Below are 16,604 nucleotides of genomic sequence, written 5' to 3'. Positions count from 1 at the left end.
CTTTGTGCGCAAAATCACCATGACGTACCCATACATCCAAGGTACATCATGGTGATACATCCAAGGTCATGAAGGAGTTAAAAGATCTAAGTAAATCTTCCTGATGAATGAGAGCATTTTGAATCGTGCCTAGAATAAACCGTACTTTTACCGTTTATGCCATTTATTGAATTTTTTGTTGATACACTATCAGCAGCGGATGTACACGGGTTCGTAGTAATTAATTAAAAGGAAACTCTTGGTAGATATCCAGACTATTAACATTTTTTATGTATTCAATCCATATACAGTGGCATGTCAAAGTTTGGGCACCCCTGGTCAAAATTACTGTTATTGTGAACACTTAAGCAAGTTGAAGATGAAATGATCTCTAAAAGGGACAAAGTTAAAGATGACACATTTCCTTTGTCTTTTGGGCAAAAAATATATATTTTCATTTTTTTTTTTTACAAAAAGGAAAATTGGCCAATGCAAAAGTTTTGGCACCTTTGGAGATTTGTCTGCTCAGATAACTTTGACGAAGGTTTCAGACGTTCATTAACCCGTTAAAGTTATTGCTTGTTCACTATCATTGTTAGGATAGGTCAGATGATGCAAATTTCCCGACTTTATAAAAACCCAGCTTCCTCTAACCTGGTGCCAACAAACCACCATCGGTTCTTCTAAGCAGCCGCCTAACACTGAAAATTAAAATGGTGGAGGTATATAAAGCAGGAAAAGGCTATAAGAAGATAGCAAAGCGTTTTCAAGTTGCCCTTTCCTCAGTTAGAAATATAATTAAGAAATGGCACTTAACAGGAACAGTGGAGTTGAAGAGAAGGTTTAGAAGACCAAGCAAATTTTCACTGAGAGCTGCTTGTAGGATTGCTAGAGAGGCAAATCAGAACCCTGCTTGACTGCAACAGACCTTCAGAAAGATTTAGCAGTCTCTGGAGTTGTGCTACATTGTTCTACTGTTCAGAGACACCTGCACAAATATGGCCTTCCTGGGAGAGTCATCAGGAGAAAACTTTTCCTGTGTCCTCACCATAAAATTCAGCATCACAAGTATGCAAAAGAACATCTAAACAAGCCTGATGCATTTTGGAAACAAGTACTGTGGATCAGTTAAATTAGAACTCTTTGGCCACAATAATCTAACGTATGTGTGGAGAAAAAAGGGCACAGAATTTCAGGAAACTCGCCATCCATTAAAGGGAATCTGTCACCCCAAAAATCGTATATAAGCTAAGGCCACCGGCATCAGGGACTTATCTACAGCATTCAGTAATGCTGTAGATAAGCTTCCGATGTAACCTGAAAGATGAGAAATAAAGGTTATATTATACTCACCCAGGGGTGGTCCCGCTGCGGTCCGTGTCCGGCGCCTCCTAGCTTCTTACGATGACGTCCTCCTCTTGTCTTCCTGATGCTGCTCCGGTGCAGGCGTACTTTGCCTGCCCTGTTGAGGGCAGAGCAAAGTACTGCAGTGCGCAGGCGCCGGGCCTCTCTGACCTTTTCCAGCGCCTGCAGTACTTTGCTCTGCCCTCAACAGGGCAGACAAAGTACGCCTGCGCCGGAGCCACGGCAGGAAGACAAGAAGAGGACGTTATTGTATGAAGCTAGGAGGCGCCGGACACGGACCGCGACGCCCATAGGACCCGGACCGCAGCGGGACCGCCCCTGGGTGAGTATAGTATAACCTGTTTTTCTTACCTTTCAGGTTACATCAGGGGCTTATCTACAGCATTACAAAATGCTGTAGATAAGCCCCTGATGCCAGTGGCTTTAGCTCATATACGATTTTTGGAGTGACAGATTCCCTTTAAGCATGGGGATGGATCAATCATGCTTTGGGGTTGTGTTGCAGCCAACATAGCAGAGAACATTTCATGGGTAGAGGGAAGAATGGATTCAATTAAATTTCAACAAATTATTGATGCAAACACCATCTGTAAAAAAGATGATGTTGAAAAGAGGATGGCTTCTACAAGTGGATGATGATCTAAACACACATCAAAATCAATAGACTACCTCAAAAGTGCAGGCTGAAGGTTTTACAATGGCCTTCACAGTGTCCTGATCTGAACATCATTGAAAGTCTGTGGCTAGAACTCAAAATAGCAATGCATGCAAGACGACTCAGGAATCTCACAGAATTAGAAAAACGGATGAAGATCCATCAAACAAAGATTAAAAGACTCTTGGCTGGCTGCAGAAAGCTTTTAGAAGCTGTGATACTTTAAAAAGGGGGTGCTACTAGGTACTAACCATGCAGGGTTTTCCCATTTGTCGTTTTTAAAATCTAAAAAATGAAAATATTTTTTTTCCTAAAATACAAAGAAAAAGTGTCATCTTCAACATTAGGCCTTTTAGAGATCATTTTGCCTTCATCTTGGTTAACTGTTTACAATAACAGTAATTTTGACCAGGGGTGCCCAAACCTTTACACACCACTGTATGTGGCAAAAGTTAGTAATTAGATTTCCTTTCACATTCCAGTTAATGTAAATGGTATTTTTCTATCAGCAGGTTTTTACTATATAATCTGAAAGCAGCATGATGTAGGGGCTTAGACTCTATTTCCAGTGATGCGTCACTTGCTGGCTGCATGGTGTCATTTTGATAGAATAACTGTTTTCTTTGCTGCAGATCTATCGGTGCTTAGAATACTGACTGAGGTGTATCTGCTCATATGCTCATGCTCATCTCTGAGTAGCAAATTTCTGGCAGGGTACAGTTTACACAGAAAGCTGCCAATCAGTGGTGAGGAGGGGGTTATACAAAGTTGACAGGGATGAGACACGTAGTTCATTAGTGATAATCTTCTGCTGACAGAACGCTAATCTTATTGAAACATCACACAGCCCGTAAGTGATACATCTCTGGAATCTGGGTCCTTACATCATGCTGCTTTCAGATTACATAACAAAAACCTGCTGACAGAATTCCCATTAATACAATAGAACACAAAATAGGACAGAAAACTTAGATAAAAACACAGATGTAAGCAAGAACGTAAGCCATTTTTTCTGAATACCTTATTGAATGCCTTATTTTTTATTTCTTCTTTAAAGATGATGTTTCCAGGACATTTTGCTTCTTGAGAGAACTGTTTTCCAAAGAGTTCATTTTCTTTCCTGGGTTTGAATTGAAGGTAAGAAAAAATAATTGTTCACTGAAGGTCAAAACGTTTTTCTAACCGTTAAATATGAGCCCCATCCTGCTCAGTCACTAATTTAACAAGCTTTGATATGCTTGCCATTATCATTCAATGAATGATGTAATCATCTGTACTCTGTGTGCACAATTATTTTGCAACTTTTAATTTTAATGGGTAACCCCTTAACGACCATTGATGTGTATAGCACAAATTGAGAAAAGACCAGCACATCCAAACTAGTGTAAACAGGTGTCAATCTAAAAAAGCATATAACTTGAAAAACGATTAAGGTAGCACCATGATTTACCAAAAATCATTATTCTAGAACATTGAAACTGCATTACTGCCATTGAAAATGGGAAAAAAATGGGGGAAAAAAGCGCTATATAATGTGTATATGAAATATTCATTTGAAAAATTGCCATGAAAAATACAGTAAAAAGAAGGTACTTAGCACATAGATTGGCCAATATATGTGAGCTCAACTGCCATGTCAAGGCGTCCTTCAAAAGTTGGGTGCCTGTCCTGATATGTCACCTCTCTTGGAAAAATACACCTACAATTTATGGGGCAGGAATGGATGAGCTAACTACTTAAAATCACCTGTGGCTCAGGGGCTCAACAAATGCGACATGACATTCATAATCTATCCCAGGCAAATAATGATCTTTCGTTTCCTAGCCCTGCCATGTGCCCCAGTGGAACTTTTTGACCACATACAGTGAAGGAAATAATTATTTGATCCCTCGCTGATTTTGTAAGTTTGCCCATTGACAAAGACAAGAACAGTTTATAATTTTAGTTTCAACAGTTTTTATTGTAGAAAACATCAATAAACATAGGGATCATAGATCACAAAATTCAAGGATCCCCTCACAGGGGGAAATATATATCTGGTTAATAGGCATAGAAAAGATAGTATCCTTGACAATATTATCGTAGTTGTGTATATCTTATCTACCGTATATACTCGAGTATAAGCCGACCCGAGTATAAGTCGAGACCCCTAATTTTGCCACAAAAAACTGGGAAAACTTAATGACTCGAGCCTAGCGTGGGAAATGCAGCAGCTACGGGTAAATGTCAAAAATAAAAATAGGTACCAATAAAAGTAAAATTAATTGAGACATCAGTAGATTAAGTGTTTTTGAATATCCATATTGAATGAGGAGCTCCATATAATGCTCCATACAGTTCATGATGGGCCCCATATAATGCTCCATACAAAATACGCCCCATATAATGCTCCATACAGTTTATGATGGGCCCCATAAGATGCTCCATATTAAAATATGCCCCATATAATGCTGCACAAATGTTAAATATGACCCTATAAGATGCTCCATAGACACATTTGCCCCATACAGTGCAGCACAAATGCTGATTATGGCCCATAAGATGCTCCATACAGACATTTGCCCCATATAATGCTGCACTAATGCTGATTATGGCCCCATAAGATGCTCTATAGACACATTTGCCCCGTATAATGCTGCGCAAATGCTGATTATGGCCCCATAAGATGCTCCATAGAGATATTTGCCCCATATAATGCTGCACATGGCCCCATAAGATGCTCCATAGAGATATTTGCCCCCATATAACGCTGCACATGGCCCCATAAGATGCTCCATAGAGATATTTGCCCCCATATAACGCTGCACATGGCCGCATAAGATGCTCCATAGAGATATTTGCCCCATATGCTGTTGTTGCGATTTAAAAAAAGAAAAAATCGCATACTCAACTCTCGTCGCGCAGGCCCAGGCACTTGCTATATTCACCTGTCCTCCGTTCCACCGTCGAGCGCCGCTGTCTTCCTTGTCCTCTGCACTGACGTTCAGGCAGAGGGCGGCGCACACTAATCGCGTCATCTGACCTGAGCGTCACTGCAGAGGACGCAGAAGACACAGCGGTGCCAATGGTGGAACGAGGAACAGGTGAATATAGCGCACTGCCCCCGCCATACTCACCTGCTCCCGGCGCGGTCCTTGGACGTCCCTGTTCTCCGGGCGCCGGCAGCTTCTTCCTGTATTGAGCGGTCACATTGTACCGCTCATTACAATAATGAATATATGGCTCCACCCCTATGGGAGTGGAGTGGGGTCCATATTCATTAAAGTAATGAGCGGTACCATGTGGCCGCTCAATACAGGAAGAAGCTGTCAGCGCCCGGAGAACGAGGGACGTCCAGGGACCGTGCCGGGAGCAGGAGAGTATTATTAGACAGCTGCCGCTCCCCCTCCCCTGCCGACCCCTGGGAATGACTTGAGTATAAGCCGAGAGGGGCAATTTCAGCCTAAAAAAATGGGCTGAATTCCTCGGCTTATACTCGAGTATATACGGCATATCGATTTTAGCTTATTTATGTTCAGATTAATAGAAGGGGAAAACGTAAACCAAAACAAAAAAAAGGGAGAGTACCATAAACATTGAGTGTTAGTGATGCGAGATAAGTTGACGTAAGATACCAAGTTATATGAACCGGAAATTAAAGTTATTAATAAATAAAGATAAAGCTGTGTGTTATATTGCTATAGTAATTGTTCTAGAAAGGTCGTCATCATTCTGTGCGTGGATTATTATTATTATTTATTTGCTGGCTGCAATATTGGATTGAAGTTCATTCTCTGTCCTCCATAGTACACGCCTGCACAAGGCAAGATTGCTTTGTGCAGGTGTGTACTATGGAGGACAGAAAAATGAACTTCAATCCAATATTGCAGCCAGCATGCAGCCAGCGGGTAAGGAAAGGGTGAATCAAACACCCGAAAACTCCGCCCATATGACCCAAAACCAGTCCCGCCAAATTCAGGTGACAGAGTCCCTTTAATGGACTTAGAATTCGCCAGGTGCTGTGGTTTTTCCTTGCAGCCTTTGCAGAGCCCTATTCCTTCGAGGGGTATTGATGCTACACCCATGGCCAAGGATAAACCTCAATACTGGACGCAGATGACTATGTACATGGCTCCAGCACATCAGGAAGATTGCCGTTTTCTGGTGTTGCATAACCTGCATGATGTTGTTGTACTGGGTTTTCCATGGTTACAGGAACATAATCCGATGCTGGATTGGAAAACTATGTCGGTGACTAGTTGGGGTTGTCAAGGGGTACATAGTGACGTTCCTTTGATGTCAATTTCCTCTTCCGCCTCTTCTGAGGTCCCTGAGTTTTTGTCGGATTTCCAGGATGTATTTGATGAGCCCAAGTCCAGTTTCCTTCCACCGCACAGGGACTGTGATTGTGCTATTAACTTGATTCCTGGTTGCAAGTTCCCTAAGGGCCGACTTTTCAATCTGTCTGTGCCAGAGCATGCCGCCATGCGGAGTTATGTTAAGGAGTCTTTGGAGAAGGGGCATATTCGGCCCTCTTCGTCACCATTGGGAGCGGGTTTATTTTTTGTTGCTAAGAAGGATGGCTCCTTGAGACCCTGTATTGATTATCGTCTTCTTAATAATATCACGGTCAAATTCCAATACCACTTGCCTTTGCTTACTGATTTGTTTGCTCAGATTAACCCTCCGTCACATACAACTGATCTGACAGGCGCTTCTCTTTTACTTTCATTTCTCCTTCCTCACCAGATTGTGAGGAAACCCCCTCCCTCCAGGTAGTCTCCTGTCTCTTGAAGGTCTGTGAAACCTGATATCACAGTTGGATTTCAGAGCTTCAGGGGAGAGGATATAGCTGCACAGATCTCTCAGGCTCATTGTATGTGAATACATCACATTCAGTAAGGTTGGTATTTTATGTTTTTATTCATCACAATAGTTTATTTAGCTTGTTTTATGAATGTATAGCACAAAATGTGAGGATATTTCATAGAAATAAGGGAGATTTTATAAAAGAAAGTGTGCTGCTCAGGCATATACAGTAGTTCCCTAACATATTCCTTCTCTTGCTTCAGATTAACTGCTGAAATGGAGAGGAAAATGTACAATTTATCCAAACAACTTGATGTTGAGGAAGTAACAAACATGCTGTTAGATGATAGAGACCTCACACTGAATGAGGATTTAGGAGAGGAAAGTGAGATTGATTCTCATGATGAGGTGGAAGAATGTGTCCTGGATTCTGAAACAGAGCAAGATGGTGACAGTGGTGAGGATGAAGAAGTTGGATCATATTATATTGGAAAAGATAAAAATACTAAATGGAACAAGAAGCCATTCCAGAAAAAACGTAGGGAACCTTTAAACATTATTACTCACCTTCCTGCAGTAATAGGAACTGCACGTAATGCAAACATTGCAGTTGAATGCTGGAACAGTATATTTACAGATGACATTCTGGACTCTATTGTCACATATACCAACCAATATATAGACATTATAAAGGACAAGTACATCTGCAACAGAACCATCAAGCCCACAGATGAAATAGAACTGCGTGCTTTTTTTGGATTACTGTACCTTGCAGGAGTTTATAGGGCAAATAGACAAAGTTTGGAGGAACTTTGGGGTAAAGATGGGGATGGAGTTGAAAAATTTAGCCTTGTTATGTCCATAAACAGATTCAAGATTCTAATTCGTTGCCTTCGGTTTGACGACAGAACTACCCGAACCGAACGCAAAACACATGACCGACTTGCTCCAATTCGTGATATATTTCAAAGATTTGTTGTAAACTGTAAACAAAGTTATTACCCTGGAGAGAATCTCACTATTGACGAAATGCTCCCTGGTTTTCGTGGTAGATGTGCCTTTCGTCAATATATTCCATCAAAGCCAAACAAATATGGAATAAAAATGTATGCCCTTGTTGATGCCAGTAAGACCTACACTTACAACCTGGAAGTTTATGCAGGAAAACAACCAGAAGGTCCTTACTGTGTGAGCAACAAACCCATTGATGTTGTAAAAAGACTGGCTGAACCCTTATTTGGATCGGGTCGCAATATTACAGCTGACAATTGGTTTACAAGTTGTGATCTGATTGATTATCTGAAAATTCAGAAGCTGTCATATGTGGGAACTGTAAGAAAAAACAAAAGGGAATTGCCGCCACAGTTTGTAAGTGTGAAAGAGAGACAACAGTACAGCAGTATGTTTGCATTCCATAATGGAAAGGCTTTAGTTTCCTATGTACCACATGCCAAAAAAATCGTACTTCTTCTATCAACACTTCATGATGATGCTGCCATCGATCCTGGGACTGGGGCAGAAAAAAACCCGGAGATAATTACATTTTACAATGCCACCAAAGGGGGTGTGGATACAGCAGATCAGATGTGCTCCACTTTCAACGTCAGCAGAAACATCAAACGCTGGCCAATGGTCATATTTTTTGCTATGTTGAATTTGGGTGGTATAAATTCACAAGTAATTTATCTTGAAAACAGGCTTGAACCATTGGCCCATGAACTAGTACTTGGAGAGCTACGCAGGAGAAGCGTGAAAACAATCGGTATCCCCTCTCGCCTTCAAGTTCAGCTCAAAAGGTTCCGCCCAGAAGATGATGGTGAAAAGTCACCATCTGCACCACCTCACAAAAGAAGGAGATGCACCACCTGCCAAACGGAAAGCGGAACCAGAAGGCTTTCAAATTATGAATGTCTCAAATGTCATAAAGCAATTTGCCTGACACATGCAAAAATGGTGTGTAATTCTTGCTATTTGCTCTGCAAGTGTGACTTTTCTGGGGAAACCTCAGCATCTACTTCTGATTGAATATGTTTTTAATAGTACTTAAGGTACCTTAAAATTAAGTTTGTGTTCAAAAATTTTCTTTGTACATTTTTTTGAGAGAGTCGAACTGGGGACTATTTGGCGGGAGTTTTGAAAAGTTTGTATTTCATAGTTATTAGTTTTATGTTAAGTAAATGTTTTTTTTTGCAACTGATTATGTGTAGTCTCTTTTATTACATCCCTATGAAGGTCACTGATCACTTTTAGAGCACTGAAATTGCAAACATTAGATATTATAGGTATTTTTCCAGCAGGCGCCTGACAGGCACATTGTATGTGAACTCGTTAGTCCGAATATTGTATGTGACGGAGGGTTAAGGGGGCTAGTTGGTTTACTAAGATTGACCTCCAAGGGGCATATAATCTTGTTCGTATTAAACAGGGTGACGAATGGAAAACTGCATTTAATACGCCCGAAGGCCATTTTGAATACCTTGTGATGCCATTTGGGCTCTCTAATGCTCCATCTGTGTTCCAGTCTTTCATGCATGATATTTTCCGCAATTATCTTGATAAATTCATGGTCGTATATTTGGATGATATTTTGATTTTTTCCGATGATTGGGAGTCTCATGTGAAGCAGGTCAGGATGGTGTTCCAGATCCTTTGTTATAATGCTTTGTTTGTGAAGGGGTCTAAGTGCCTATTCGGAGTTCAGAAGGTCTCTTTTTTGGGTTTTATTTTTTCTCCCTAGTCTATAGAAATGGATCCTGTTAAGGTCCAAGCTATTCATGACTGGATTCAACCCACATCTGTGAAGGGCCTTCAAAAATTTTTGGGCTTTGCTAATTTCTATCGCCGTTTCATTGCCAACTTTTCCAGTGTGGTTAAGCCCCTTACTGATCTGACGAAGAAAGGCGCTGATGTGACGAATTGGTCCTCTGAGGCTGTTGAGGCCTTTCAGGAGCTTAAACGCCGATGTACTTCTGCCCCTGTGTTGCGTCAGCCAGATGTTTCTCTTCCTTTTCAGGTTGAGGTCGACGCTTCTGAGATTGGGGCAGGGGCCGTTTTGTCTCAGAGGGAGTCTGATGGTTCTTTGATGAAACCGTGTGCTTTTTTTTCTGGAAAGTTTTCGCCTGCGGAACGCAATTATGATGTCGGCAATCGGGAGTTGTTGGCTATGAAGTGGGTGTTTGAGGAGTGGCGACATTGGCTTGAGGGAGCTAAGCACCGCGTTGTGGTCCTGACCGATCATAAGAATCTGATTTACCTCGAGTCGGCCAAGCGGCTGAATCCTAGACAGGCTCGATGGTCCCTGTTTTTCTCCCGTTTAGATTTTGTGGTCTCGTATCTTCCGGGATCTAAGAATGTTAAGGCTGATGCCCTCTCTAGGAGTTTTTCGCCTGATTCTCCTGGAGTCCTTGAGCCGGTTCGTATTCTTAAGGAAGGGGTGATTCTTTTTGCCATCTCCCCTGATTTGCGGCGGGTGCTTCAGGAATTTCAGGCTGATAGGCCTGACCGCTGTCCTGTGGGGAAGCTGTTTGTTCCTGATGGATGGACAAGTAAGGTGATTTCTGAGGTTCATTGTTCAGTGTTGGCTGGTCATCCTGGGATTTTTGGTACCAGAGATTTGGTTGCTAGGTCCTTTTGGTGGCCTTCCTTGTCTCGCGATGTCCGTGCTTTTGTGTAGTCCTGTGGGACTTGCGCCCGAGCCAAGCCTTGCTGTTCCCGCGCTAGTGGGTTGCTTTTGCCTTTGCCAGTCCCTGAGAGGCCCTGGACGCATATTTCCATGGATTTTATTTCGGATCTTCCTGTTTCCCAGAAGATGTCTGTTATCTGGGTTGTTTGTGACCGGTTCTCTAAAATGGTCCATCTGGTACCTTTGCCTAAGTTGCCTTCCTCCTCAGATCTGGTTCCATTGTTTTTTCAGCGTGTGGTTCGTTTGCATGGCATTCCGGAGAATATTGTGTCTGACAGAGGTTCTCAGTTTGTCTCTAGATTTTGGCGGGCCTTTTGTGCTAGGATGGGCATTGATTTGTCTTTTTCTTCGGCGTTTCATCCTCAGACTAATGGCCAAACTGAGCGAACTAATCAGACCTTGGAGACCTATTTGAGATGCTTTGTGTCTGCGGATCAGGATGATTGGGTGTCTTTCTTGCCGTTGGCCGAGTTTGCCCTTAATAATCGGGCTAGTTCGGCTACTTTGGTTTCACCTTTCTTTTGTAATTTTGGTTTTCATCCTCGTTTTTCTTCTGGGCAGGTTGAGCCTTCTGATTGTCCTGGTGTTAATTCTGTGGTGGACAGGCTGCAGCAGATTTGGACTCATGTGGTGGACAATTTGACGTTGTCTCAGGAAAGGGCTCAACGTTTTGCTAACCGCCGTAGGCGTGTTGGTCCCCGGCTTTGTGTGGGGGATTTGGTTTGGTTGTCTTCTCGTCATGTTCCTATGAAGGTTTCTTCCCCTAAGTTTAAGCCTCGGTTTATTGGTCCTTATAAAATTTCTGAAATTATTAATCCGGTGTCTTTTCGTTTGGCTCTTCCAGCCTCTTTTGCCATTCATAATGTTTTCCATAGATCTTTGTTGCGGAGATATGTGGTGCCCGTTGTTCCCTCGGTTGACCCTCCTGCCCCGGTGTTGGTTGAGGGAGAGTTGGAATATGAGGTTGAGAAGATTTTGGATTCTCGTTTTTCGAGGCGGAGGCTTCAGTATTTTGTCAAGTGGAAGGGTTATGGCCAGGAGGATAATTCTTGGGTTGTTGCCTCCGATGTCCATGCCACCGATTTGGTTCGTGCTTTTCACTTGGCTCGTCCTGATCGGCCTGGGGGCTCTGGTGAGGGTTCGGTGACCCCTCCTCAAGGGGGGCGTACTGTTGTGAATTCCGCTCTTGGGCTCCCTCCGGTGGTTGTAAGTGGCACTTTTGTGAGTTCTGCTCTTAGGCTCCCTCTTGTGGTTTCTAGTGGTATGGCTGCTCCTTGGATTTAGCTGTCATCAGCTGCTTCCACTGATCGTCTTTTCTGCTCGGCTATTTTTGCCTGGCTCTTTCCTTCAGCCAGTGCCACTTGTAAATGGTTCCTGGTTGGATTCACATCTCTTTGGATTTCCCTGTTATCCTGACCAGTTCAGCAAAGGTAAGTTTTTGCTTGCTCTTTTCTGTCCATAGATTGTGGACTTATCCGTTCTGTGCTTTCTATGTTTGTCCAGCTTATCAGTATGAATGAATTCTGTCTTGCTGGAAGCTCTGGGAAGCAGATTTACCCTCCACACCTTTAGTCAGGTGTGGAGATTTTTTGTAAACTCTGCGTGGATTTTTGTAGTGTTTTATACTGACCGCACAGTATTCCATCCTGTCCTATCTATTTAGCTAGACTGGCATCCTGTGCTCATCCTGGTTTCATTCTGTGTATGTCTTTTCCCTCTCCACTCACAGTCATTATTTGTGGGGGGCTAATCTATCCTTTGGGGATTTTTTCTGAGGCAAGATAGTTTTCCTGCTTCTATCTTTAGGGGTAGTTAGCTCTTAGGCTGTGACGAGGTGCCTAGGGAGAGTTAGGAGCATCCCATGGCTACTTCTAGTGTTGTGTTGAGCTTAGGGACTGCGGTCAGTACAGTTACCACTTCCTTCAGAGTTCGTTCCATGTTGCTCCTAAACCACCGTATCATAACAGGGTTGGGTGAGGAGCGGATAAGTGTGGAGGAAAGGAGGAGGTCTTGGGAGGACCGGAGATTACGTGAGGGGAGATTAGTTCAGAGATATATGGAGGAGACAGATTATGGATGGCTTTGTAGGTCGGTATTAGTAATTTGAACTGGATACGCTGAAGGAATGGGAGCCAGTGAAGAGATTTGAAGAGAGGGGAAGCGGAGGAGTAGCGAGGAGAGAGATTAACTAGTCAGGCAGCAGAGTTAAGGATGGACTGGAGAGGTGCAGGGGTGCTAGCAGGTAGGCCACAGAAAAGGATGTTGCAGTAGTCAAGGCGGGAGATGAGGGCATACACAAGCATTTTAGTAGATTGACGGTTGAGGAAAGAACGGATTCTGGAGATATTTTTGAGCTGGAGGCGACAAGAGGTGGAAAGAGCTTGGATGTGCGGTTTGAAGGACAGGGCAGAGTCAAGGGTTACTTCGATGCAGCAGACTTCCGGTACGGGGAAAAGCGTGATGTCGTTAATTGCGATAGATAGGTCAGGTAAGGAAGATCTATGAGATAGAGGAAAGATGAAGAGAAGGAGGATATGGCTGATAGACACTCTGGGATTCTGGACAGCAGAGAGGTGACGTCTGGGCCAGAAAGGTAGATCTGAGTGTCATCTGCATAAAGGTGGTACTGGAGTCCATCGGACTTTGAGTTGTCCCAGGCCAAGTGTGTAGATTGAGAAGAGTAGGGGTTCTAGAACAGAGCCTTGGGGGACTCCAACAGAGAGAGGGTGGGATGAGGAGGTAGTGTGGGAGACGCTGAATGTGCAGTTGGAAAGGTATGAGGAGATCCAGGATAGGGCGAGGTCTTTGATGCCAAAGGTGGAGAGGATCTGTAGTAGGAGGCAGTGGTCAACTATGTCAGAAGGAGGAGTACAGAGTATTGTCCGTTAGTTTTGGCTGTAAGTTGGTCATTAGTGATTTTGGTCAGGGCTGTCTCAGTTGAGTGATGGGGGCGGAAACCAGATTGTAGATTGTCAAAGAGCAAGTTAAATGAGAGGTGGAAGGAAAGTTCAGTGTGCACGTGCTGCTCCAGGAGTTTGGAAGCGAATGGGAGCAGCGATATTGGGCGATAGCTGAACATAGCTGTTGGCTCGTGGGTTGGCTTTTTAAGGATAGGCTTGATTGTGGCATGTTTGAAAGCAGAAGGGACGGTACCAGAAGTAAGTGATAGGTTGAAGAGGTGGGTTAGAGATTGGATAAGTGTGGTGGTGAGGAAGGGAAGGAGGTGGGATGGGATGGGGTCAAGCGCACAGGTGGTGGGGTGCGATTTGGAGAGGAGACAACTAAGCCCCCCTTCAGTGATCTTGGAGAGGGAGGTTATGGGGTTTGGGAATTGGTCTGGTATACAAAGAGGTTGTGATGGTTGAACAATGAAGACTTGCCTTGTTTGGTCCATCATATTTTTAAATTGTGTGGCAAAGTCCTCAGCAGAGATGAGGGAGGTTGGAGGGGGCAGTGGGAGGTGGAGTAGGGAGTTAAAGGTTTTGAATAACTGTTTGGGGTTGTAGGATAGGGATTATACGAGGGTTGTGAAGTAGGCCTGTTTAGCAGAGGTGAAAGCAGGATTTAAAAGCAAGTGTTGCCTGTTTGAAGTGAAGTCATCTTGCCAATGTGGTTTCTTCCAATGCTGCTCTGCAACCCTGGACAGTTGCCGGAGCTTTTTAGTGGTGTTATTGTGCCAGGATTGTCTATTGATAACGTCACACTCTGCCATGAACAAGAGGGGTGACCATGTCAATAGCTGTTGCAAGGGTAGCATTGTAGAAAGCAGTGACAGTGTCTATGTCGTGGAGTGAGGATATGGATGTCAGTGGTAGGATAAAGTCAGAGAGCGTGTGGGTGTCTAGGTGTGCAAGGTTTCTGCGGGGGTGCACATGTTGCTGGACATGGGTGACCGGTGAGGAGGACATGGATGAGAAAGTGAGCAGATGGTGGTCGGATTGAGGGAGAGGGGAGGTGGTGAAGTTTGATATAGAGCAGAGACGGGTGAAGACCAGGTCTAGGGTATCCAAGGATCCCATATGCTCTGGAAATTATCAATAGTATCAGACTTAGTAGCCTTGATTTTCTCATATAACTTTATTAAGTTACTCCGTCTCCTCACTTGAGTTATTGACAACGTATTAGTTTTCCATTGTCCAGCTATATGATTTCTGGTAGCCATAGTAAAAAAATCAATAAGACAACAAGATTTATTGCTAACATTAACTGGTCTGTCTCCTAAAAGTAACACTGTCGGAGTCAGAAGCAGTTCCTTATTTAAAGCTGTGTTAGTTTTATTACATCTTTCATAGGGACTTCACTATTGGACATGTCCACCATATATGAAGTATATCTTCCACATCAGTGCATCCTCTGAAGCAATTGTTAGGGATTGTATGGTAAATATTATGTAAAAAGCTGGGAACATAGTGTATTCTATGAAATAATTTAAGAGATATCTCAGTTAACGAGATTTGATTACTTCTCCTTAGTATATTTCCATAACATTTAAAGGGAACCTGTCACCCCCCCAGATGCTTGAAAGTAAAAGAGCCACCTTGTGCAGCAGTAATGCTGCATTCTGACAAGGTGGCTCTTTTAGTTATTGGTGCTGTAAATGCAGAAATAATCCGTTTTGTAATTTGTCCGAAATACCTGTCTTCAGTCCTGGAGGCAGGGCTTTTCCCCCCTGCTGCAGATGCCTCACAGCCGTCACTCAAGTCTTCTTGGCGCCGGGCGCCGCCTCCTCAGCGCTGTTTTGAAATCTGCCAGCGCAGTGAGCGCTGCTCGTCTGTCCTTATCTGCAGTCTCGCTGACTGCGCCTGTGCGGCCGCCCTGCTTGTGAATCCCAGCCCCTCAGTGTCTTATGATTTATTCACACTGCGAGGCTGGGATTCCTGGGCATGCGAACTGCGACCTTGGTGAGTGGCTTAGACACGCAGTGCATATGCCCAGGAATTCCAGCCCCGCAGTGTGAATAAATCATAAGACACTGAGGGACTGGGATTCACAAGCATGGCTGCCACTCAGGCGCAGTCAGCGAGACTGCATATGAGGACAGACGGGCAGCGCTCACTGCGCCTGCCCCAGGCATGACAAAAGAGCGCAAGCCCCGTCAGAATGCAGCATTACTGCTGCACAAGGTGGCTCTTTTAGTTTCAAATGCCTTGGGGGGGTGACAGGTTCCCTTTAAACCATCTTTGAGGTGTGAGAGTGATTCTCAAGTCTTCTTCCCATTGTTCCATAACCCTCAATTTTGAATTATCTCTTGGCTGATTAAATGTATAACTGTGATATGAAGTCATTTCCCAATGGATCATATAAACATTTTAATTCGAAGCTTTTAGGTTTTGGGTTTGGTGCATTGGTGGTTAAGGTGTGTAAAAAATTAAAATTTGTTACAGTCTAAAATTTTCAGATGCTGGTACTTGGTATTTTGTGACGGACTCTTGTTTCGTCATTAATTGAAAGTGGGAAGATAGACGTAACCTGGTTAAGTTGTTCTGTTTCCACCAAGTGTGATTCTTAGAAGCCACACCCAGAGGGAACATGGGGTTGTCAAAACAATTCCGAAAGTGGGGAGGGCTGGGATTGGAGCGTATATTGAAATCTATTAGCTCTCCAGATACGAATTGAGTGAGAAGTGTACGGAGAGTGCATATTTAAATCTTTTGGTAATGGCCCAGTGGCCATTAGACTTTCCAAGGTGTACGGCACTATGTGGGAGCTTTCTATCTGCGACCAGATAGGTGCATGTTGCTCAGCAGTTACTGCTGCCAATTGAGCGATCTGAGCCGCTTTACAATATAGAGAAAAGTTTGGTAAAGAAACTCCTCCTTGTCGTTTGTGTCTAAATAATGTTTGTTGTGAAATGCGCGATTTTTTATTGTTCGAAATAAAGTTTAATATTTGCGAATTTATTGTTTTGAGTGTCAATGAAGGTAATGGTATTGGTAGAGAGCGGAACAAATATGAAAATTGGGGTAGTGTTACCGTCTTTATTGAGTAAATTCTGCCTAGAAAAGAAAGTGATGGGGATGACCATTTTGATAAAGTCTGTATAAATTTTTGTATTAAGATGGTGTTGTTATATTTAAATAAAGTATTTTTAGTAGGTGTAAGGTTAATTCCTAAATAGGTGATGAAATGTTTTGC

The 16,604-nt window shown here is 43.2% G+C and overlaps 1 protein-coding gene across 2 annotated transcripts in view; it reads left to right on the top strand.

Moving 5' to 3' along the window:
• GNPAT (glyceronephosphate O-acyltransferase) overlaps window positions 1–16,604 on the top strand; it is a 433,316-nt gene that overhangs the window by 265,819 nt on the left and 150,893 nt on the right. For both annotated transcript variants that reach the window (XM_069769345.1, XM_069769344.1), the window contains one exon: window positions 3,057–3,136. In XM_069769345.1, the coding sequence (XP_069625446.1) occupies window positions 3,057–3,136 (80 nt within the window). The remainder of the gene's footprint in view (window positions 1–3,056; window positions 3,137–16,604) is intronic.

This window comes from Ranitomeya imitator, chromosome 5 (genome assembly GCF_032444005.1).
Source record: "Ranitomeya imitator isolate aRanImi1 chromosome 5, aRanImi1.pri, whole genome shotgun sequence".
Lineage (NCBI taxonomy): Eukaryota > Metazoa > Chordata > Amphibia > Anura > Dendrobatidae > Ranitomeya > Ranitomeya imitator.
Note: the sequence above shows the minus strand (reverse complement) of the source record. Positions and strands in the feature narration are given on the sequence as shown.